Consider the following 23,015-nt stretch of genomic DNA (forward strand, 5'->3'; position numbering starts at 1 on the left):
TTAATTAGAGCTGATTAGAAAACTAATAAAGACTTCCAGGCACCTGGGCCTGGTTTAATCATCACATGTTGTGCACAGACCTTAAATGACAAAGGTTGAGGATCCAACAGCCCTGACTGAGCTCTCCTGTAGCTCCCCTGGGCCCAGCTAAACTCAGGCCTGACCCCAGGGACCGGAGGCAGCTGGGGCTCTGAGAGGAGCGGCCCTGACGAAGGGATCTCCCAAGTGTGGGCTGCAGTCAGCTGCTTCAGAGTCACCCAAAGACAAGCTGATTCCCAGGAATCACCTTTGACTTGCAGAATCAGGCTCGCCAGCACCAGAGCCCGGGAAGCTGCTTTTTTTTTTTTTTTTAACAAGCTCCTCAAGTCATTTCTAGGCGCATTTAGTCAAATGTCTAACGGTTGTTCCTGGTATCAGTGTGACACACCACATAATGGTGGATTCTCAACATTCAACACCAACCCTACATGCAATGGTGCCACCTTGGTAGCTTGAAGAATGTGGCGGTGGAAAATTTACACCATGGAAATCAGCAAACACTACAAAGTGGGACTTGAGGTTTTGTTTTGTCGATTGCTAGAGTTCATGGAAACATGCTATTAATAATGCATATTGGACTCTTGTGTCTGTAGCTGTTCCATTGTGATCAGCACACAAAATGAGGAAAGACTCTCCCAGCATTTGACAAATACTATCTGACTGAACAAAGTTGATGTCACTGAAGGAGAAGTAAAGTTCCAACACACATCCATTACTTCACCTGTTTCACTTTCATCCTACTCTTTAAAGCAAACAAAAATAGCGACAACATTCCTTGTCAAACAACCCTGGCTCATCGATTACAATTGTAGGTTGGCTACTTCATTTGACAAAAACCAATGAGAGCATTGGGTGAGAATGAATTGGCTACATGTAATGTAAATAAGGAGAACTGTCTATTAATTATGCACATATTTGGTCTCTGGGTGGTACATGTGGTTTGCTCTTGTGGCGCTGTGGGCTAATGCGTTAGACTGCAATGCTGTTTGAATTGAGAGGTCGGTGGTTCAAGCTTACCAGCTGCTCCTCAGAAACTCTATAAATGGTCGCTGTGGGTCAGAACCAACTCGACAGCACTTCACAACTATAACTAACCTAAAGTCTAGCGGTTTGAACGCACTCAATGGTCGGGTGATCTGATTCCACAAGAAAGCACTCTGGAGCCATTCTGTTCTGTAACACCTGGGTGCCCATGAGTCGGAAATGACTTGATGGCAATCAGTTTATATTTTATGTACCTACATGGAGGGGCCCTGGTGACACAGTGGTTAAATGCTTGGCAGCTAACTGAAAGGTCAGCAGTTCTAACTTCCTAGCTGCTGCTTCTGTAAAGATTCACAGCCTTGGGAAGCTCACGGGGCAGTTCTACTTTTGTCTTATGTTGTTGTTGTTGTTAAGTGCCGTCGAGTCGGTTCCGACCCATAGCGACCCTTGTACAGGGTCTTATAGGGTCCCCATAACTTGGAACCAAATCACAGCAATGGGTTCATGTGCACGTACAAGCACTTTGCGCTGTAGAGACGATTTAAACATTTACCAGTATCTTTTGTGCATTCCAACAATTGTTAGTAAGTGCTGTCGAGCTGGTTTTGACTCATAGCATCCCTATACAGGGTTTCCAGCCCTGTATAGGTTTGAACCGCCAAGCTTGTGGTTAGCAGTCCAGTGCTTATCCACACTAGGATGCCAACAATGAAGACCTGCCAAATCAGGGATGCAACGTTCAAGCTGTGTCTTCTTTCTGCTCTGCCATTCATTGCCCTTCTGTATAATGCAGTTGTAAATAACGTCAGAAGGTCAAGCTTTGGGCACTTGTGTGAACAGAGGCTCCAAGGAGAGACGACCTAGTCCTGACCCACAGCCTCAGCTGGTTACCCAGAATTTGGCCCTTTGTAGTCTGGGGCCAGTCAAGTGTGACAGGATCAATGCAGCAGGCCCCAAGAACCCTGAGAGGGAACAAAATGGGTCTGTCACCCTTACCAGGCACAGTCAGAATCCTGGGACATGGCTCTATTGCTAAGTGCTGTCAACCTGAATAGGGTTTCCGAGGAGCGGCCGGTGAGTTTGAACCACCGACCTTGCAGTTCAAACTGACCTTACGGTTCAGTGCTTATCGTAGAGTGCCACACCAGGACTCAGGTCATGGCTCTTTCATTTCTCCTGACTGTCCTGTTTGAACAGACAACCCTGTTTCCTCCGGAGCTGGGTGATCAGTGGTGAACCAGCTCATACCTACTCACATGCTCCCAGAATCGTTCTTTCCAGCCCCAATGTACCACTGAAGGAGCTCTGGTAGCGTAGTGGTTGCGAATCGGGCTGCTAACCTCAAGGTCAGCAGTTCGAAACTACCAGCTGTTCCGTGGGAGAAAGATGAGGCTTTCTGCTCACATAAAGATTTACAGCCCCGGAAACCCTAGGCAGGGTCGCTATGTACCGTGTACCACTGAGCTGATCCGACTCACATCACCTGTGCCGAGGATAACTGCACCCACACAGCTTCCCCAGCTGGGACTCTTTGGGAGCAGACTGCCAGGCCTTTTTTCCAAGGTGCCTCTGGGTGGGTTTGAACCACCACCTTTTCAGTTCGTAGTCAAGCATTCACTGTGTCACCCCGGGACTCCTTCTAGACCATATGCTTTTGGAAACTGTGGCGGGAACTAAGTTTGTAGCAGAGCTCATCTAGTGCCCCCTGGTTATTCTGAATGGGACAAGCCAAGACCAGAGAGGGAAAGGATTACCTGAAACCACACAGCAAATTGACAGCCAAGCCAGTATGAGAACCTGGGCACCTGGCTCCCAGATAGGTGGGCCTTCCACCATAGCCCCTTTCTCGCCCAGACTCCTGACTGGTTTTGACCATAGGTGGAGTGAGTGGTGGGGCTCAGTGAAAGGGCCCCTCCTGGTCTCAGTTTATGGCTGCCGCCCACTCCATAGCTCTGGTCAGCCCCATGTTACCTGCTCCTATCACCACGGCATCATACTCAGACTTCAGATGTCCCCTGGCTCCAGAGTGAGCTTGTCTCCAAGCAGGGTGGGGAGAGGCACGCAGGGCCCTGCAGAGATCTGCACCACCAGCCACCATTTCTCCCCTGTGTGGAGCAACTGGAACTAGGAATTTGCTTGCCATCAGGTTTTTGTGCCTCCCTAGGCCAGGGGAGGAGCTGGGAGCAAGCAGGAAGAAGGGAGGAACTGCAGCCGTTTCCTGCACTGGCTCAGAGGTCACTTTGTGCTCCACAGTGGGCGTTTCACAGAGCAGAGTCGCCCAGAGGCGGTTGCCCATTAACCCAGCAGAAGTCGGAGGCTTCAGGACTCAGGACAATGATTGCCACGCTGGTAATTCAGAGAGCCCCAGGAGCCAGGCATTGTGCTGAATGTTTCAGGCAGCCTCTGATAATAATATTAAACCACCAAGCCCCAAACCGGAGTCCTGGTGTGGCACTGTAGGATAAGCACTGGATTGCAAGGTCAGTTTGAACTGCAATGTCGGTGGTTCAAACTCACCAGCTGCTCCTCAGAAACTCTACACAGAGTTGCTATGAGTAGGAATCAACTTGATAGCACGTAACAACAAACCCCAAACCAGGTGCTATCAAGTCCTTCACCCAACTCAGTCGCCCTCAAGACCCTTCTGACTCAAGGCAACCCCATATGTGTGATAGAATTGTGTGTGCTCCACAGGGTTTTCAATGGCTGATTTCCCTAAGCGAAAAATGTCTTCCAAGGTGCCCACGAGGGGATTCAAACTGCATACCTTTCACTTAAGAGCCACGGGCACTACCCAGGGACCCTATCTGAGCCTCAAAGTGCTTCACTGTACAGATGAGGGAGCTGCTGTCCTTAGCAGGCAGTGAGCCGTCCCGCCCACCACCCCAGGCCCATGCCTCTGCCTTCCTAAGAAATCAAATGTCTGGGACATGCTGGGTGGGAATTTGAAGGGCTAGAAGAGATAGGTTCTTGGCTGAGTCTGCTCAAACTCCGAGTCTCCTGCCTGTAAGGATGAGTCCATAGGAGGTAGAGTGGCTGAAAGCTTTGGGAGCAACTGCTGAGCATCACTGTGGCCAGGGGTTCAGCCAGGAGGGCCACATCTGTGTCTGCCCTCTCCAAAAGTTTCAACACTTGTGCCTAACCACAGGCTGGCAGGATGCAATTCTTGGGCTGTCTTCTGCTTTTGAAGACCTGGCATTTCTTTCCTGTCTCTGGGAACCTTTCTCATTTCCAAGAAATCTTCAAAGTTTACAGATCACATTTGTAAATATCTTCAGCAAAAGCGCTTTCTTAGTAGACTCTGCACCTTGTTGTAGGGAAAGCACCCCATGGGTGAGGCTGTGTTGTAGGGAAAGCAACCCGTGGTTGCTGCAGACACCTGTGCTTAGATATGAACGTCAGATTGGGGCCCGGTGTGGGAAAGCTGGTAACTGAGGAAACGGCTCTCCAAGGGTCCCTTCTCCTCTCGACTTGGACAACCCCAGCTTTACACTGTGGGTGAATCTTTCTACTAAAACCTCATTCAGGATGTTCACCCCAGTGTTACTGAAACCACACCGAATCAAAGTCACTGTCTTTGAGTCCAATCCGACTCATCGCAACCCTATAGGACAGGGCAGAACTGCCCTATAGGGTTATCAAAGCTGTCCATCTTTACAGCAGTGGACAGCCTCTTCATTCTCCTCCAGAGCACCTGGTGGGTTTGAATCACCAATTTGGCAGTTTGCAGCTCAATGCTTAACCCACAGCATCACCAGGGCTTCTAGTGTTATTCACAATCTTGAAAAATTGGGGGCATTTATTAAATGGGTCATGCCACATGCAAACTTGGCAACAAAAGCGCATACCCCAAAACCCATTTGATGAGCTTATATATAATGGAACTTTTTTCCTTCATGTTTTTCTTTTTTCTGATTTTCAAATACAGTTTACTTTCAGTTGTTTAAAAAACTGTAGCTGAAAAATGTGTACGGCAAAACACACACCAGTTCAATTTCTACATGCACAACTCAGCGGTGCTGACATTCCTTGAGCTGCACAGCTTGTCTCAGCCCCCTCTGCTGAATGGCTCCTCCCTCGTCCACACAAGCTCACTGCCCCCTCTGGTTCCTGGTCCAGCTTTCTAGTCTCTGTAGTCCATCTTATCCCAGCCAGACGGTTTTTACAACAACTCAATGCTCAGGGCGGGCAGTTGTGACTAATTAAGCCAAACTCTAGTTTGTTTTAAAGAAGACTTCAGGATATTTTTGGTTTGAGGTTTAAATATTAGTGAGTGAGTGTTACTCTTCTCCGTGCTCTTCCGTTCCCCCGTTTTCTTTTTGAACTTCCAGGTATAAATCACAACGCTGAGGAGCACAGACCCAGTAATCTTGGTGGCAGCTCCTTACTGCTGCCTACAAGGACTTCACTCTGAGTTCCATCACCTTCAGCCCCACCTTGCCCCCACCCTGCCCCCTACAGGGAAAGACCACAGTCTCTGGACACACCTGGCATTACAAAGGTACCAGTCCTCTGCTGTGGAGGATGCTTATTTCTGCATCCCAGCAGCTGTCTTTGGGCCTGAGAGGGGTGGACTCCTTCTGCAGACCCCCTCCCCAGTCTCAGAACACTTCCTCCTATGGTCTCTGGTCCTTGAATCCTTTGAGGGGAGGGATTGCTGGTAAGAAAAGGGGTGCTTCAACTTGGATCTTAAAAGCTCTTGAGTAGCGATCTAAGGTACAAATATTGGTCTCTCCCTGTGTGGAGGAAAGGCGAGTGAAGAAAACTGAAGACACTTGGAATCAGACCAGCGGACTATTGGAATACGTGAACATCAGTCTTCACGACTCAGAGACCAGAAGTAGATGGTGCCTAGCTATCACTACCAACTATTCTGATAGGAATCACATTAGAAGGTCCCTGGTAGGAGGGGAGGGGCATGGAATGCAAAGCAAAACTCAAAATGATAAATTAGAGCAGGGTTGCTGGTCAGAAACAGATGAACAGGATCTGAGCCTACGGCCCTTGGAAACACTTTGGGTCTGGAACTAACCTTGTGGCTCCATTTTCAGCCAAGCAGTAGAGAGGGGACAACAACATAGTGAGGTCTGCTCACCATGGAAGGGTCAGCCAGTCAAGATCAGAAGGGCATTGACATTAACCTCAGGACAAGCTTGACAAGAATGAGTAAAAGCAAAAGTCACAGGGAGGAAGCGTGATAACTGACCTTACGCTGGAGGGATGCAATTGCTGAAATGAAGCAAACGGTTTGTTGGATGAAAAACTTATCTACTCTGTAAACCTTCACTCAATTCATAATAAAGTTAAAAATGAAAGTTAAAAAACAGGCCCTTAAGAACACCCACACTTGCAGATAATACCCACTTGTCCTGGCTTCAGTGACTGGATGATCAGAGCTCAACCAGAAGTAAAAAGAAGAGGGAAAAAAAAAAAGTATTCTCATACAATTTGATGAAATTGATCTACACCTATGGAAGCAGTAGCTCAAAAGAGGGAACAAGTCCTTACAGCAAGAATCATTCCCACCCCCTCCACACACAGAGTAGATAGGGATCAGCAGCTTGGACATTGGCTACCCAAAATGGGGGCCAGGGGGCTACAAAGGCAAGAAGTGACTGGCTTTCAAGAGGGAACCTAGATCCAGAGGGTCTGGAGGAAGGTAGAATCTCCAGTGAGTAGTATTCAATCCGACTAGGCGGGGCTGATGCAATGAAATGCAGATGGGTCTCTTGTGATACAATAGTGAATAATTGTTATCAGGACTGATTGTGAGGGTTGGAAATGTAAAGGTAGACATTTTATAGCAAGGAGGGGAGTGATTAACTTTTCAGTCTAGGAGCGGAGGTCCCTAGGACCATCAAGGGAGAAGAGCAGAGAGTGGGACCCTACCCAGAGAAGCAGTGATGCCTGAAATGGAGGCAGAGATGATGACGTGGAGCGATGGAGCAGCTGGAGACTTTAGATCCAGAGAGGGAGAGTGACTGGGTGCTGAAGACCAGGGGGGTACGGGGAGAAGTGCATGGAGGGGATTGTAACCATGGCAATGAGAGACAATATACGATGGAATGAATGTAAAACTAATGTTCTCCCATGTAAACGATCACATAATTCACAATAAAACATTTAAGAAGAAGAAAAAAAACAAAAAAAAAACAAAAAAACAGGCCCTGTGTCCATGGGGAGTGGCTCTCAATCCAGGGCATGTTACGAATCACACGGGAAACTCTGACCCAAACACAGAGCCTGGGCTCCCTGACAGGCCAGGTGAGACAGTCTATGGGGCCAGGACCTCGAGGCCCATAGTCCTAGGGCAGAGGTGCCAAGATGAGGTCTGCCAGGAAGGGGTCACCAGGACAAGGGGCTGGGACTCAGCAGGTTTGGGCCAGAATAACAGTCACGATAACCAACGTTTATTGAGCACCTTCCGCATGCCTGCCAGGTAGGTGGCACCACTTCCCCTGTGGGGAAACAAGTCTAGCAGTTAAGATACTTGCCCAGCGCCTCAGGCTGTAGGTGGTAGGGTGGGAATCCAATCCCTCCCAATGGGGCATCTTTTATCCAGGAAGGAGGCATCTTCCTGCAGGAGCTTTCTCCACCCAGAGAGCGGCAGAAAGTGGCAGTGGCCAGGACCCTCTGGTCTCCTGGGAGTGAACAGAGGGGGCGCTGAGCCAGTTCTAACCTCACAGCACTGTTGTTTCCAGGAGATGAGGGATGCATGGTTCCCCCTGGCTCCCCATGTCTTTACAGGGGAGAATTTGGAGGTCTGCTGGTTACTCCGCATGGAGGGTGGTCTTTAGGAAACACTGGGGCTGTCCTGGAGCTCTGCCCCATCCTCAGGATGGCTGCCCTGCCATGGGGAACGTTTGATCACACAGGAGAACCGTATGCAGAGGAGAGCTTGTGTGTGGTCAGTCAGCCAGGCCTAGAATAGGGGTGTGTGGGAGGCCTCCCACAGGCGCCAGGCCAACTCGCCCACCTGCTGCACCACCACATCGGTGGGGATAACAGACAGGTGGATGGCCAGCAGCTCATAGCACCTGACGTCCTCGGCTGGGTGGCTCTTACTGTAATAGCGCAGGAGTTTCCTGGGGGAAGACATGGGAAAGGTGGGATTCAGAAGCCAGGCCACCACGGTCCATCAGACACGAGGTGAGTGCTCTACCACTCATTCCCAGCTCATCTCATTGATGGACACTGAGGGCCTCCCTGTCCCCAAGCACCTGACCTGACGTGTATCTGCCCCAAACCTCTGTTCAGCTGTGGGTTCCAACCCCCACCCTGGGGTCTGCAGAAGGGAACAGTGTCCTAGCACACGGCTGCCGCAGAACCCTGGCTGAAATGCAAATGAGCTTCTAGCTTACTGCCTCTCTCAGGGAATTGGAGCCCCACTGGGGGTCTCTAGCTTCCTGGGGTGATGCATTCCTGATGGGAGGGGGTGGTACTTATCACCTAGCAAGGGGTGCACCCACTGTCCCCAGTGGCCTTCCCAGATCATACGTTACCTGTAATAGTCTGCACCCAGCATGCCGATGGGCACCGAGTCATCAGAAAGGACAGGCACCTCGATTATCTGCAGTTTGCAGCCCTGAGGCAGGAGGAAGCAGGTGGTGAGAATGGGGAGGCCCTGAGCTCACCGTCCTGCAGTGAGTTCCTTGCTAGGGGAAATGTGGGGCCTCTTTCTGCCTTCTTTTCTCACCCAGAAACAATCACAAGGACCCTAGGGCTGCTGCGGATAATGGGCAAAGAGCTTCAAGGGCCCTGCCTGGCATGTGGACTCACTATCACAGGGGGACCGGGACAGGCAGCCGCTCCACTGGGAGACCGCCTGGAGGGTGATACAGGGGAAGAACAGGTAGAGCCTCTGAGGGAAAAAACCCAAACCAAACTGGCTGTCATCGAGTCAATTCTAACTCACAGCAGTAATGGGGCCTGCTCCTCAGGGGTTCTGAGACCGGGAATCTTTATGAGAGCAGACAGCCTCATCTTTTTCCCATGAAGTGGCTGGTGGGTTTGAACTGCTGACCTTGAGGTTTACAGGCCAGTGCTTAGCCCACTGTAAGACCAAGGGTCCCAAAGCTCACATGGGCTCTACAACAGCCACACTGCAAACCAGGAGGTGTCCTTGGCCAACACTGAACAGCTGATCCATGAGGGCACACGCCTGCAGGTGTGGCCAGCATTGAGATGGGAGCCTCCTCACCCCCACGGCCCAGTCCCTTCTGTGAGTGCAGGGAAAGCGACTCTGCAGGCCTTCTGCCAGACACACATACAGGGCACATGGGAGGAGCTGGTGCAGTAAGAGTGGGGGCCTGAGGGGCAGCAAAGCCGATTTCCAGTCTGGCTCAGTGACCCTGGCCAGGGCATTTGGCCTCCCCAAGTCCCAGTGTCCCCATCTGTAAAATGGGGACAATAATACCTTCACCAACCATCATGGGCAGTGGGTGTGAGAACCAAATGAAGAGTCATTAAAGACCCTGATATCTACACAGTGTGAAAAGGGTGGGTGTCACCCTCAGGGTGAAGTGAAGGCGGGCTCACTGCCAAGTGCACAGAGAATACAGGGAAGGGGCAGGAACTCAAGGGGACCAAGGGGGTATGAGGGGTAGAGGAATGATTCTTTGAGAACTGAGGGAACAGAGAGAAAGAGAGAGAAGACTTAGGAGAGTAAAGCCCTATTACTTTATTTGCAGACTTCCGGTGTGGTACTGTAGGATCAGTACTGGACTGCAAACCACAAGGTCGAGAGTTCAACCCCACCACCAGCTGCTCCTCCAAAACCCTACACAGGGACGCTGAATTGGAACTGATTCGCTAGCACTTAACAACAACAGTATCTTGAGTTTACATTGTCGAATTGCATACAGGGACATGAGGCAGGAGACCTGAGAGCCACATGCTCAGCTTCCTTGAGCAGGTTGGTTACTTGCTTTGCACCTCGGTTTCCCCATCCATACAATGGGAATGGCAGCGTGCTGTGCTTCAGGCATGACCTCACGGTGTTGAAGCTGTACTCATGAAGTGTGTGATTTGAGTGGCCTCCCCCTTGGGCACCTAGTGACCTGCTCACACGTCTACCTGGGCACAGCCTTGAACGATGGCATGACTGTCAGGCTGCTGGGTACAGGGGAACACAAAGTAATGTGAAATGCCCCCCCCCACCCCAGGAGAACGGGACCTGTGAGTTCTGGGTGTCAACCTGCTGTGTTTACCTGTCCTTCCTCCCATCAGGGACAAGAAGAGGCGAAGAGAAGAGATAGCCTGACATGCTTCAGAGGGCAGGACCAAGAGTTGCAAGGAAGGAAAGCATTGTAGGCCTGCCCAGTCCTGGGACCCCGCTGCACCCACCAAATGGTTCTCGAACCACAGGAAGTAGGAGCAGTAGAAGTCCCCCTCCCGGAACAGCAGCGTGGTGTAGCCTTTCTGCAGGTACCTGCGTGCCAGCTGGATCAGAGACCACACCTGTGGGAAGGAGGGAGCGTGTTCACCCCTGCCACCCTCACAGCCTGCAAGCCCCATTCCTGATTACAGGGCCAAGCTGGGCTCCCACCTTCACACACAGCTGAGGCTGAAGGGAAAGACAACGCACCTGGGTGAGGGAGGGACTCCCTAAGGCCAGCACTGTCTGCTTCCGCCTTGGCACAGAGGCGGAGCTCGAGAGAAATCAATTCCTTACAGTGCTGATGGATGGACTACCCTGTAGTCATCGGGAGGCTAAATAAACCTACAGACACTTTATGTAACTTTAACGTGCTACACGTGAGCCATACATTAGCAAACCCATCACTCAGGCCGCAAAATAGCCAGGGATACTGTTAAGTAATGTAGGTGATTGTGGTGTGGCACCTGAGACCCCTCCTGCTGTTCAGAGTCACCTCTGGTTCCACGCCAGGAAGGTGCTGGTGTCCCGCTCCACAGGCGAGGTCCAAGCTAGGCTCACTAAGGGTCCTGCTGACTTTCTCGTGCCTAACGCAGGGTCCCCGTGATACTGCCCATGAACCGCTGGAGAGGACACAGCAGAGAGGGACTGTGTGGGCGTTCCTCCCTTGCCCAGGGGTTGGGAGTAGGCGGATGAGCGTGTTCACGAGAAAGCTCAGTGAACAGGATGCATGAGGTCTGCCACACCTGATCACAATGTACTAGCTAAATAAATCTGGAAAACAGAGACCTGGCTTCGCTACACTTCTCAGGAGAGCCATTTGACAACATGCATTAATAACCTTAAAATCATTCCTCCCACCTGACTTAGTAATTCCGTCTCTGGGAATCTGTACTGAGGAAATAATCAGAGATGAGGACAGAGACGTATGTGCAAAGGTATGTGTTGCAGAATTACTTATCACAGTGAAAGGCTGGAGACAACGGAATGTTCAACACTGGGAAACGGGTAAGTGAAGTGTGCTCCGCTCACCTGACGGACTATTATGGAGCTGTTAAAAGTCATGTTTATAAAGAATTCATGACAGGAGGAAAGGCAGGCTCTACTGTGAGGTGAAGATGCAGTAAACACACGTGGCTATGCAGCCGGAGCTCAACCTCAGAAAACACAGAAAGGAAATGAAAAGAAATGTCCCGAGATGTCAGTGCCGACTATCTGGGCATGACAGGTCAGAGATAACCGTATGATTTGCCTCACATGGTGCGGCCTGTCGTACACATGAGAGAGCTTCACAATGGCCCTATCATGCGAACAGCGTGAGAAGCTCCCTTTTCTGATGAAGACACAGACTCAGACCAAGCACTGCCCACGGCCACACAGCTCATGAGAGGCCGAGCGGGACTTCCAAACACCCATCTGTCCCTTGTCATATTTTAGCCAGAATGAGACGCTGTATGTGGTAATATATAGTAATAATTATGTACATAACCTAGCAGCACAATATCATAATCACGTAGGCCCCCTTCCTCCCCACACACATGAGGGAAATTCAAAAAGGTTGTGGAGTAATTGAAGGAAATATAATGGAATTTTTCCATAAGTGTTTTGAAGCCTCCTTGTATGTACACACACACACAGGAGGGTAGTATATTAAGCAAAACTATCCAAATAGGGAACTATTGCTTCTTGAATCTCCTCCATCTAGGTCTGCCCACTTCTGAAGGAGGTGCTTCCGGCTTTCTAACCCTTCCCTGAAGAATTCTCTGCTTCTCCATTCGCACCATGTCAAAACATCACTTTCGGCATTCTCGAGGGACTCAAATCATATTCCTTTTAGATGCTCTTTGAGTTTTGGAAACTCAAAGAAATCTACAGGGGCATGATCTGGGCTGTAGCGTGGACAGGGTTAGGTTTCCCAATGCAATCCTAATAGAGCAGCCCTTGCTACCCTTGGAGAATCAGCCAGTGCATCACTGTGATGGAAAAAACAAAACAAAATTCCTCAGTGCTTTTTCTGTCACCAGTTTTTAAAACTTTTTTTATCATAAACCCCTCTGATGATCCTGCGTCCTTTGAGAAAATCTATCAAGATTGCTCCTTTGGAGCCCACAGCACAGTCATTATAACCTTCCGGGCTGATCTCTGCTTTGAATTTAACTGGCCCAGCAGATCCCCTCAGATGCCATGGTTTTGGATGGACTTAGCTCTCTGGATCTTGCTGGTAAACTCAAGACTCATTCCTGGTTACAATCCATTCCATAAAACCGCCTTCATTTGCTTCAATCTTGCTTTAAAAACTAATGGAAAAATGAACTCTTTGAGCTAGGTGATCTTTGCACAAGAGGTACCTTAGGGTACCCAAGGAGACAAGGACAATGCACCCCTAAAACATGTATCTGCAGCCACCCACTGGTCACAGTGACATGTTTACAGACACTTCTGGATTGGAATAAACTCAGACATATATTAACTAGAATCTTACAGCAACACTTCTGGCATACCCTCATCTGTACATGTGTGTGTGTACGAGTTAGTTTTTTTTGACTTACCCTCATTTATATGTGTGGGTATGAGTTTAGATATATTTTTTAATAGCATGACAGAGGTCCACTCCCCCACCACAAAAACCACTATTTTGCTATAAAACCGGGTCAGTTAAATTAGAAGAATAAATTCCCCAGAGAATGCTTCCTTAGTAGAAACCACTTAGTTTTAAATTATGATACCAACTCAATTTCTTCTTTCCATTTCAGCTAATTCTAATTTCATTGAGCAAAAAACTCAGTGGCCTCACACTGTGATGGACACTGGCCATTTTCTCCTGTGATCTCACTGCCCAGACCATTCTGCCATTCCAGGTGCTTCCCCAATACCTACTGTGCCCCAAGACCAAGAAGAAGGTGGCCCTTTCTGGGGAGTTGGTAGTCTGACTGGAGTGTGCACTGGGGTCAGATTCTCCTGGGAACCTGGAGGATGGAGGGGCTAGCTCTTCCCAGGCAGGGCCAGACCTCATCACATCCGTGGGTTGGGGAGAGGTTACCTTAGTTTTGACGAAGGCAGCCAGGGGCCCCTTGCCCAGTTCTGACGATGTCTTCTTGCTGACATTGAGGGAAGGGGCCACCATGTGCCCAGTTGTGCGGTCCACGTAGATGAAATGCACCAAGCCTGGGAAGTCTTCCAGGTAGGTGCGGTCTGAGTTAAGGTGCTCATAAAGCCAGAGACTAGGGAGCAGTTCCAGACTAAGACAGACTAGGAAGAAGGAAAGGCAGACCACTTCTGAAAGGTTATGAATAGCACTGGAACACCATCTGATACAGCGCTGGGAGATGAGCCCCTCAGGTTGGAAAGCACTTAAAATACGACTAGGAAGAGCCGCCTTCACAAAGCAGAGCTGACCTTAATGCTGTGGGGGGCGCAGAACTTTCGGGACCTTCACTTGAAATGTGAAGAAACAGCTGTAAACATTCATTTACAATTGGAATATAGAATTATGAAGTTACGAATCTAGGAAAATTCGAAGTCATAAAAAAAATGAAATGGAATGCATAAAGACTGATAATCCTAAGCATCAGCATGCTGAATTGGACTGGAATTGGCCATTTTGAAAAGGACATGCTATAGGCTGGGAATGACAAAATGAAGAGAAATGGTGTCGCAGTCATCATCAAAAAGAGCATTTTAAAATCTATCTTTAAAAAAGGCTGTCCGTGACAGACTAATATCCATACACCTACATGGAGTCCTGGTGTGGCATTGTAGAATAAGCAATGGACTGTTAACCGCAAGGTCTACAGTTCAAATCCACCAGTCACTCTTTGGAAAGCCTATCCAGGGTCAGTATGAGTCGGAACTGACCTAACAACAACAACAACAAGGAGGACCAGTGTGTTAATACCACTGTTATTCACACTTATGCACCAACCATTAAAGCCAATAATGAAGAACGTACCAATTTATTCAGTCTGAAATTCATCAAACAAGCAATCAAGACACATTGATAAGACTGGTAGTGGGGAAATATGGTCTTGGTAATAGAAACAATGCTGGAGATGTTGTTGTTAAGGACCATGGAGTCAGTTCCGACTCATAGCGACCCTGCACAGGGTTTCTGAGGCTGTAAATCTTTATAGGAGCAGAAAGCCTCATCTTTCTCCTGTGGAACCACTGGTGGTTTTGAACTGCTGACCTTGAGGTTGGCAGCCCGAATCGTACAAGACTCGTTAATGCTGGAGATAGCAAGATAGAATTTTGCAAGACCAACAACTTATTGCAACTACCTTTTTTTAACAATGTAAGTGGTGACTACCTTATCAGACGGAATACATAGGAATCAAGTAGACTATACATGTGGGAAGAGGTGATGGAGAAGATCACTATCATCAGCCTACACAAGACCAGGGGCCGACTATGGAACAGACCATCAGTTGCTCATAAACAAGTCCAGGCTGAAGCCAAAGAAAATGTCCATGAGAGCTACAATATGTCCTTGAAGATACCCTACTTGTATTTACAGGGCATCTCAAGAACAGATTTGACAGACACACTGAACACTGATAACAGTCCAGAAAAGTTGTGGGATGACATCAAGAACATCATACATGAAGAAAACAAAAGGTCACTAGAAAGAAAAGACCAAGACAGGAAAGAAAGAAAAAAAACAAAATGGATGCCAGAAAAGATTCTGAAATCTGCCCTTGAATGTAGAGAAGCTAACGCAACTGGAAGAAAAGGGGCTGAACAGAAAATTTTAAAGGGCAGCTCAAGAAGACAAAGTAAAGTACTATAATGGATTGTACGAAGACCTGGAGTTAGAAAACCAAAAGGGAAACTGTTGTTTTTCAAGCTGAAAGAACTGAAGGAAAAATACAAGCCAGGGGCTGCAATACTGAAGGATTATGAGCACGATATTATCAAAAGAAAATGGAGAGAATACAGAGTTATACACAGAGTCTCTGTACCAAACAGAATTGGCTGACATTCAACTATTTCAAGAGGTACCATATGATCAAGAACCCATGGTATTGAAGGGAGAAGTCCAAGATGCACTGAAGACAATGACAAAAAACAAGGCTTGCAGAATTGATGGAATAAAAATGGAAATCTTTCAACAAACTGATGTAGCCCGTGCATGTGTGCCCGTATCAAAGAAGAGTGACTCAGTGGAATGTGGAAATCACTGAACGATCGTTAATACCTTATGAGAGTAAAATTTTACAGAAGATAAGTCAGTAACAGTTACAGTAGTACACTGCCAGGGAGCTGCCAGAAATTCACTTCTGATTCAGAAGAGCATGTGGAATGAGGGATAGCATTGCTGGCATCAGATGGATGTTGGCTGAAAGCAGAGAATACCAGAAAGATGTTGATGTGTACTTTATTGACTATGCAAAAGAATCTGGGTGACTCATAATTAATTATGGATAACATTAATAATAATGTGAATTTCAGAACATTAAATTGTGTTCACGAGCAACCTGTACCTAGATCAAGAGGCAGTAGTTAGAACAGAACAAGAGGATACTGAATGGTTTAAAATCAGGAAAGGTGTGCATCGGGTTGTATCCTTTCACTGCATTTATTCAATCTGTACATTGAATAAATATAAACCGGGAAACTGAATTACAGGAAGAAGACCGTGGCATCAGGATTAGAGAAAGACTCATTAACCTGCAATATGCAGATAACACAACCTTGCTTACTAGAATTGAAGAGGGCTTGAAATGCTTACTGATAAAGACTAAAGACTACAGTCTCCAGTATGGACTGCACTTCAATGTAAAGAAAATGAAAATTTTAACAACTGGACCAATAAATACCATCATGATAAATGGAGAAAAGACTGACGTTCAACACTCTTGGAAATGGCAGTCAAGAAATCAAAGAATGTACTTCATTAAGCAAATCTGCAGTTAAAGACCTATTTAAAGTGTTAAAGAGCAGAGATGTTACTATGAGAACTAAGGTGCACTTGACCCAAGCCATGGTATTTCCAATCACCTCACGTGCATGTGTAAGTTGGATAATGACTGAGGAAGACCATTGAAAACGGATGCATTTGAATTACGGTGTTGCCAAAGAATGCTGAAGGTACCACGGACTACCAGAACAAACATAAAGTACAACCAAATTGCTTCTTAGAAGTGAGGTTGGCAAGACTTGTCTTGCGTACTTTGGGCATGGTGTAACAAAGGACCAATCCCTGGAGAAGGACATCAAGTGGAAGGTCAGCAAAAAAGAGGAAGACCACAATGAGACAGAGTGGCACAGTGGCAGCAACATTGGGCTCAAACGTAACAACCGTGAGGCTGGCTCAGGACCGGCAGTGTTTTGTCCTGTTGTGCACGGTGTTACTGAGTCAGAACCAACTCAAAGGCACCAAACAGCAACAAAAGGAAGGGCAAGTCTCTGCTCTTGGTTTAGGCTGCCACTCCTGCTGGCCAGTGGGGTCAGCATGGCAGGACAAGCCATACCTGTCCTTCCCCAGAGGGTTCCATTCCACCTAACCTCCCAGCTTCCCAACCTTGATGAGCCCCAAGACCCAAGTACAACAGATCCTTGAACTCTGCACACTTAACATGGTAATTCTGGACCCTGTCAGAACCCGAGCTGAGCTTGACTCACATGCTGTAAGGCTGATGTGTTGGACAGCCACACAGCCAATGCGTGTCACCCAATCTCCACAGTTCATTCATTACCACCCTTCAGCTACACATCAGAAGACTTCCAACTGGAAGGGCAGTGGCTGACCGGGAGAGGTCTTCTGGCACCCTGTCCACCTGCCCTACTGGACTAGAGGCCTGGCTCTTTAAAGACAAGCAGCTTGACAGCCAGTTCCGTGGAAAATAAGTACTTAATAAAATGAATGTTCCATGATAGAAGGGTCAAATAAACTCGGAAGTGGTTTGAGGAATGGGATACGCCTGCAGGGCTTCACAGAACCTCAGCTGTGCAGTGCTGCTCTGGGGAGGGGAGAGGAGCTGGTCTCAAACCCCCAGGCCACAGGAAGTTTACCAGCACTACCTAAGCAAACTGCTGGCTGGGAAACGCTGACAAGCAGCTCCAAGGCTTGTAGGTATGGTTTCTGGTATAGCAGCCTTCAAGTGTCCCTACAGACAAGGATCCCAGGAGACTACCTTCTATTAATTTTCTCCTGAGAAAAGCTGGGGGTGGGGGGGACCTGCTTCAGAGAGAGCAGGCAGAAAGGACCCCCGCCACAGAAGCCTCTCTGGGTGGGTCTGGGGCCAGAGCAGCAGGATATGACACCATGGTGACGTTCCGCCGGCTCTTCACCAGTAAGAAGTCTTTCCAGTCTGCCAGCTTCTCTCTGCCAAGGTAAGCAGGGGAAGCCTGGGTCACCATCAGCCACATCCCACTCCTGCCTGGGCGGTGAGGTGGCCCCACCCCACTTACCTCATGAGCTTCTGGGCTTGGTCCAGCAGGTGCTGGGGCAGGTGGGGGCTGCCCTGGCCTGGCGCTGCATTCAGGAAGCTGAGGCGGTAGATGGCACAGAGCTGCCGCTTCACCTTCCTGCAGACCTGGAGCAGCCTGGTCCAGGGGACAGGTGTGTCACTGTGGGACAAGGCCACCTCTGCTGCTGTACCCTGAGTTAGAGCTGCACCGGGAAGGCTCCCGTTCTTCCCACTGTGCAGCTCCACACATGTGGAATGATGTCTCCTTGCACGTCCAACATCACCATTTTACAGATAGAGGAAGGGACATGCTAAAGTAGGCCCACACAGCCCGCTCCTCAGGCCCCCACAGGTCTCTCTCCCTGGACCATCCTGTGGGGGGAGCTTGGTGCCTCTGGGAAACAGCCCCTTGTCCTCAGGGCCCCGCTACTTACTCCCGGGAGGATCCTGGCTCACTTCTGGAGAAGGCCTTGGTCTTAAACTCCAGCCAGGTGCTCTGTAAGGACAGGTGGCAGGGCAGCATCCTGATCATATGCCCTCAGTGAGGCCCTGGGAGACCGCCCCCCTCCATGCGGGGCTGAGCAAGCACCCAGCTGCTATAGTGTTGAGGCTCAGCATGAGTTAGCCTTCATTCGGCACAAGCTGGCCTCTCCGGCAGCCCACTGGCACCCTGCCCTCTGCTGCAGATGGCACACTGGTCACTGAGACTGAAAGAGGAATTCCTGGGTAGCCAGGAGTTTGCTGGACTCTGGGGCTCACTGTTTGAAATGGCAGCTGCGATGCCTCCAGGGAGGATAAGCAGGGGGCTGGCATCCCTGCCAGGCACTGGAAACCTGAGCTGAGTCTCCTCAGAGGGCGAGAACTCTGAATCCTAAGGAGCAATGATGCCCTGAGGCCCTGCAAGACAAGGAGCTGCCGGCCTCCTCAAAGAACTACATGGCTGTCACTGCTTGCTCGGCCTCCTCCAGTCCTGCCTTCATTTCAGATCACATGACTGAGGTCATAGGACCTTGGAGGTCCTCAGACAGACCCCAGCTCCAAGGACAGATGCTGCCTCCCCACCCTCAAGGGCTTTGCCTTCTGCTCTCTGGACTGAGTTCTAGGCTTCCATCTGGACTGTGCTGTGACATTCTCATGTGACGCGCTCACGTGACACACTCACTACCACTCTGTCTGCTGGTCTCATCTCCTCAGCTCTGAGCTGGGGGCCGACTCCGCCTTGTGTGTCTGTGTCCACCCCACATGCCCGTTCACTGGGCCAGAGACAGGATTCAGGTTCACTAGCTCAGTAATCTTAGTCTAAGTCCTGGTTTATTTAGTGTGTGTGCTGTCAAGCTCATGTGAAAATGTTTTGCCATCCAGATGTCACAAATGGTTTGAGCTCAGTTGCTAACCTGGAGGTTAGTGGTTAGAACCCACCCAGCTTCACTGTGAACACTGACCTGCTGCTCTGTGTCTCAGATCACAGCCAAGAAAACCCTGTGGAGCGGCTCTACGCTATATGGGGTCGTCTAGTGCCAGACTGGACTTGACAAAAACAAACAGCAACATAAGGCTTTGTTATTCACCTTTCATAATAAGGAAGACAGCGTCAGAAGCCAGCAGCGGAGACAAGAAGGGTGTCTGAAATCTGGGCCCGAGGGGCCTGCTGCCTCACCTGGGCCTCTTTTCCTCCCGGATGGGCACGTCCTGGGCTCTGGGTCTCACCTGAATCTCCTGGCCCCCTCGACTCTTGACAAACTTGTCCATCCTCTGGCGTATGTCTGCCATGAGGGGGTGGGACCGCAAGGTGCCTCCAGCCTCCTGCCCCTCCTTCAGCTTCTTCTCCAATAGAGAAAACCCATCTAGGAGCTGGTATAGGGCCAGGGCCAGGGGGGCACCAGGACTCTATGAACAAAACAAAACCCAGCCAGTGGAGCAGGCGATCAGGCCCTGGGGTCGCCCGGGATGGCGAAGGCCCTGGTACCTTAGTCAGAAGTACCATGTTGATGCTCGGCCACAGGGGCAGGCAGTACAGGGTGTGGGGCACCAAGGGGCAGTAGCTCTCCTTCACAGCAGCGTCCAGGAAAATCCTTCTAGGGCTGGATGCTGCTGGGGAGTGAGGACTCTGTGTCTGCTGAGTGCCCTTGGCCTCCTAGGAGGAAGGAGCAGCTGTTAGGGAGCACTAGGTGGGGATGGCAGAGCCACCTAGCCTCCTTCCCAAGTCTGACCCACTCACGGTTGCCCGTTTGCTATCCTCCTGTGAACCACGGCAGAATACAGAATTTACAAAACTCCCCACATGTTACTGCAACACCCAAGCTGCCCCAGCTCTGCTCCAGTTGCTCTGAGCTGTTTGTAGGCCTTTCTGCCTCAGAGTCAGGAGTGGATGCCAAGTGGGGTACACAGTACAGGAGCTGGGGGCAGGTGGTAGAGAAGAGACTGAACAGGGAGGACAGACAGATATTAGTGGACTGGGAAGACGAGGTCTTCGGAGATGTAATGAGGGATTCCGAGGAGATGCGATGAAAGTATTTGAAGAATGTTCTGTTGTTTCAATCACTCTCAGAACATCCTGGGAGCCATTCACATTGTCCACTTGGGAATCAGAGACAAAAGTGACTAACGGAGCAGACCCCAGCTTTAGGAGGGGCTCTGAGTACGAAAGTCTTCTTAGTGGGGAAAACGAGAGGGTCAAGAAAATTAAGATGGTACAAAATGTCCATATAAGGATGTCACTGATGTGTTATGTGCCATAAAGAGCCTGAACACAATGTTCTACTCAACTCTGGGGACTTGTTAACAAAGTAGCCTGCCCATGTGATGGACTAGTGGACAATCACTGAAAACCATCTGGTTGAAGAACACTTAGTAAATGGAAATATGACTAAAGAGAGAAGTATTATGAATTTCATTATGATCCAAATCTGGCGAAAAAAAAGAGTACATAGAAAAATTGTAGGAACAACTATCTGGCGGCAACACCCAACAATATTCAGTGGCTAACATGTGGGGGTGGGATTGAGAGGAATTATTACTATCTTTTCCCTTCTTTACTTTTATAGTTTCTCATTTTTCTCCAACGACAAAATGACATTAACTTTTTCATTTACAAAAACAGTAAAAATCAAGCTAGACTTTCTTACACTCTTAAGACTAGTGAGGAAGGATTTATCAGGAGTTGAGGGGTAAGGCCACCCTTGGGAGGAAGCTGGCCTGGTGGAGCCCCCTGGAGGGGAAGCCTAGTCTTTCAGTTTGCAGCCTCTCAGAGGAGCCAGGGCAGGGCCCACTCCCCGCAGGGACACTCACCGGGATCAGGGCGACATCAGTGGGTGGGGTACCTTCTTCCAGCCAGACGGTGCTACCTGCAGACCACAAGCAAAGACAATACAAACATTGGGGTGTCAGAAAGGGGAGGGTGGAGATGAGGCTTCCCCTGTCAGTTAGTCAGGATGCAGCAGGCAGGGTACAGCCTTGCCCACCCTGCACTGAGCTAGGGAAACCTCCAGGTAACAGTCAGGGTGAGGCGGCTGGGTCTGGGGAAGAGAGGCTGGGAATCGAGCTCCTGACAATGTAATTGGAAATGGGCGGTGGGGGGAGGGGGTGCCGCCATTCCCTCAGCACCCCTGCCTTGATACCTATGTCCTCCCGGTTCCAAGTCTCCCTGGCTGTAACACCAGTAGGGGATGCTGGCTCAGAGTGGGGTAGTGTGTGTGTTAGTCTTGTGCTCTGTAGGCTTTCAACGGCTGATTTTTCAGAAGCACCAGGTTTTCTCTTTTTGGCAAATACTGTGCCTACATAAATAACGCGTACACCCACGTAACAGGAGGAAATGAAGAAATGATGTAAAAAATAAGCTTCCACATAGCATGCCCATGCATAACCCTGCAAGTTGGGACATTTCCAGGAGTGAATTTTGGTCTCGTTCACGCTCACACTTGTTGCTGTTGCTAAGTGCCTTCCAGTCAGTTCCAACTCAAAGCGACCTGTATACGGTTTCCAAGGCCGCCAGCCACATGGTGGGGAGAAATGCTCAAGGCTGGGGTACACCATCCTCACCCACCTGTGTGGCCTTTCTGGCCCAGAGTGCACACATCTGTGCACCTCCTGGGCTGGGGCCCGGCCACCCTGGGGAGGGCTTTTTTTGGGACAGAAAAAGTCATTTCTTTCTGCATTGGAGAAGGCGACATGCAGAGCAGGGAAGGGATCATGCTGGGACAAGGGACTGCTCTGAAATTCTAGGGTAGGCTCGGGAGGGTCTGTGCTAGGAGCCAGTCTTCATGTCAGCAGGCACCAAGTCAAAGGCTTAACATTAAATTCAATGGACAAAAAACAAACTGAAATTGAAGTTATCAACATACAAAAAAACATCAGTATAGTTTGCTTATGAAAAAATTTAGTATAGTTTGCATGGTATGCAAAAACATATAATGCCTGGGTTTTCTGAAAAAAATCAGCCCTTTCTTCTAATATCAGTGGGAGACAACTGCCACCCTGTTGGCTACCAGCTAAGTGCATTAAGCATTTGTGCACACAGGGATTCAATCCTGTACCACTGCCTTCCAGTTGATGTCGACTCACAGCGGCTGTACAGGACAGAACAGGATGGCCCCATCAGGTTTCCATGGCTGCAAAATCATTAAGGGAGCAGATTGGCACATCTTTCTCCCATGGAACAGCTGGTGGGTTTAAACCACTGACATTTCAGGTAGCACGTAAGCATACCACAGTGCCTCCAGGTTTCCTTCAGGGACTGCGCAGTGGAGTGTTAACAGAGGACCACCTAACAGGCCGCGCAGAGTCTTCACTTCTGCACTGATTCATTCTACGAGCAGACCTTTACTAAGCACCTACTATGTTCTAAGGATTAAGTTTCATTTCCCTGCGTGGTGCTGCAGATCAAGCACTGGACTGCTAAGTGCAATGCTGGCAGTTCAAACCCTCCTCGGAAACCCTTTACGAGGTTGCTGTGAGTAGGAACGGCTCGACAACACTTAACAACAACATAGCTCATGAAAACCTACTGGACCCACTATATATGTGAACTATTACAGGCTTGTAATAATATTGTTCTCTTATATTTTATTGTAAATAACCATCGCTGAAAACTATGGTTCTCTGGGGAAACATGCAGCTCATACCATTTCTAAGTTGTGAATTTCAGCACTCTGCGATGACATTATTTACAGCTTAGAGGCAGAGGAGGCCAACCTCGGGGCGGGGTGGGG

General features: G+C 49.2%; 2 protein-coding genes across 2 annotated transcripts in view; both read right to left on the bottom strand.

Annotated features, from left to right (window-relative positions):
- PYROXD2 (pyridine nucleotide-disulphide oxidoreductase domain 2) overlaps positions 1-3,123 on the bottom strand; it is a 36,825-nt gene extending 33,702 nt beyond the window's left edge. Inside the window, exon 1 of the mRNA XM_006831230.1 lies at positions 2,995-3,123. Coding sequence (XP_006831293.1) covers positions 2,995-3,121 — 127 coding nt within the window. The 5' untranslated portion in view covers positions 3,122-3,123. The remainder of the gene's footprint in view (positions 1-2,994) is intronic.
- A 4,822-nt stretch (positions 3,124-7,945) lies between these two features.
- The window catches only part of HPS1 (Hermansky-Pudlak syndrome 1), a 35,651-nt gene continuing 20,581 nt past the window's right edge, over positions 7,946-23,015 (bottom strand). The window contains exons 9-18 of the mRNA XM_006831462.1: positions 21,097-21,152; positions 19,775-19,942; positions 19,516-19,695; positions 18,243-18,304; positions 17,810-17,944; positions 17,658-17,723; positions 13,440-13,584; positions 10,369-10,482; positions 8,526-8,608; positions 7,946-8,108 (exon numbers count right to left, since the gene is read on the bottom strand). Coding sequence (XP_006831525.1) covers positions 7,946-8,108; positions 8,526-8,608; positions 10,369-10,482; positions 13,440-13,584; positions 17,658-17,723; positions 17,810-17,944; positions 18,243-18,304; positions 19,516-19,695; positions 19,775-19,942; positions 21,097-21,152 — 1,172 coding nt within the window. The remainder of the gene's footprint in view (positions 8,109-8,525; positions 8,609-10,368; positions 10,483-13,439; positions 13,585-17,657; positions 17,724-17,809; positions 17,945-18,242; positions 18,305-19,515; positions 19,696-19,774; positions 19,943-21,096; positions 21,153-23,015) is intronic.

This window comes from Chrysochloris asiatica, unplaced genomic scaffold (genome assembly GCF_000296735.1).
Source record: "Chrysochloris asiatica unplaced genomic scaffold, ChrAsi1.0 scaffold00003, whole genome shotgun sequence".
Classification (NCBI taxonomy): Eukaryota; Metazoa; Chordata; class Mammalia; order Afrosoricida; family Chrysochloridae; genus Chrysochloris; species Chrysochloris asiatica.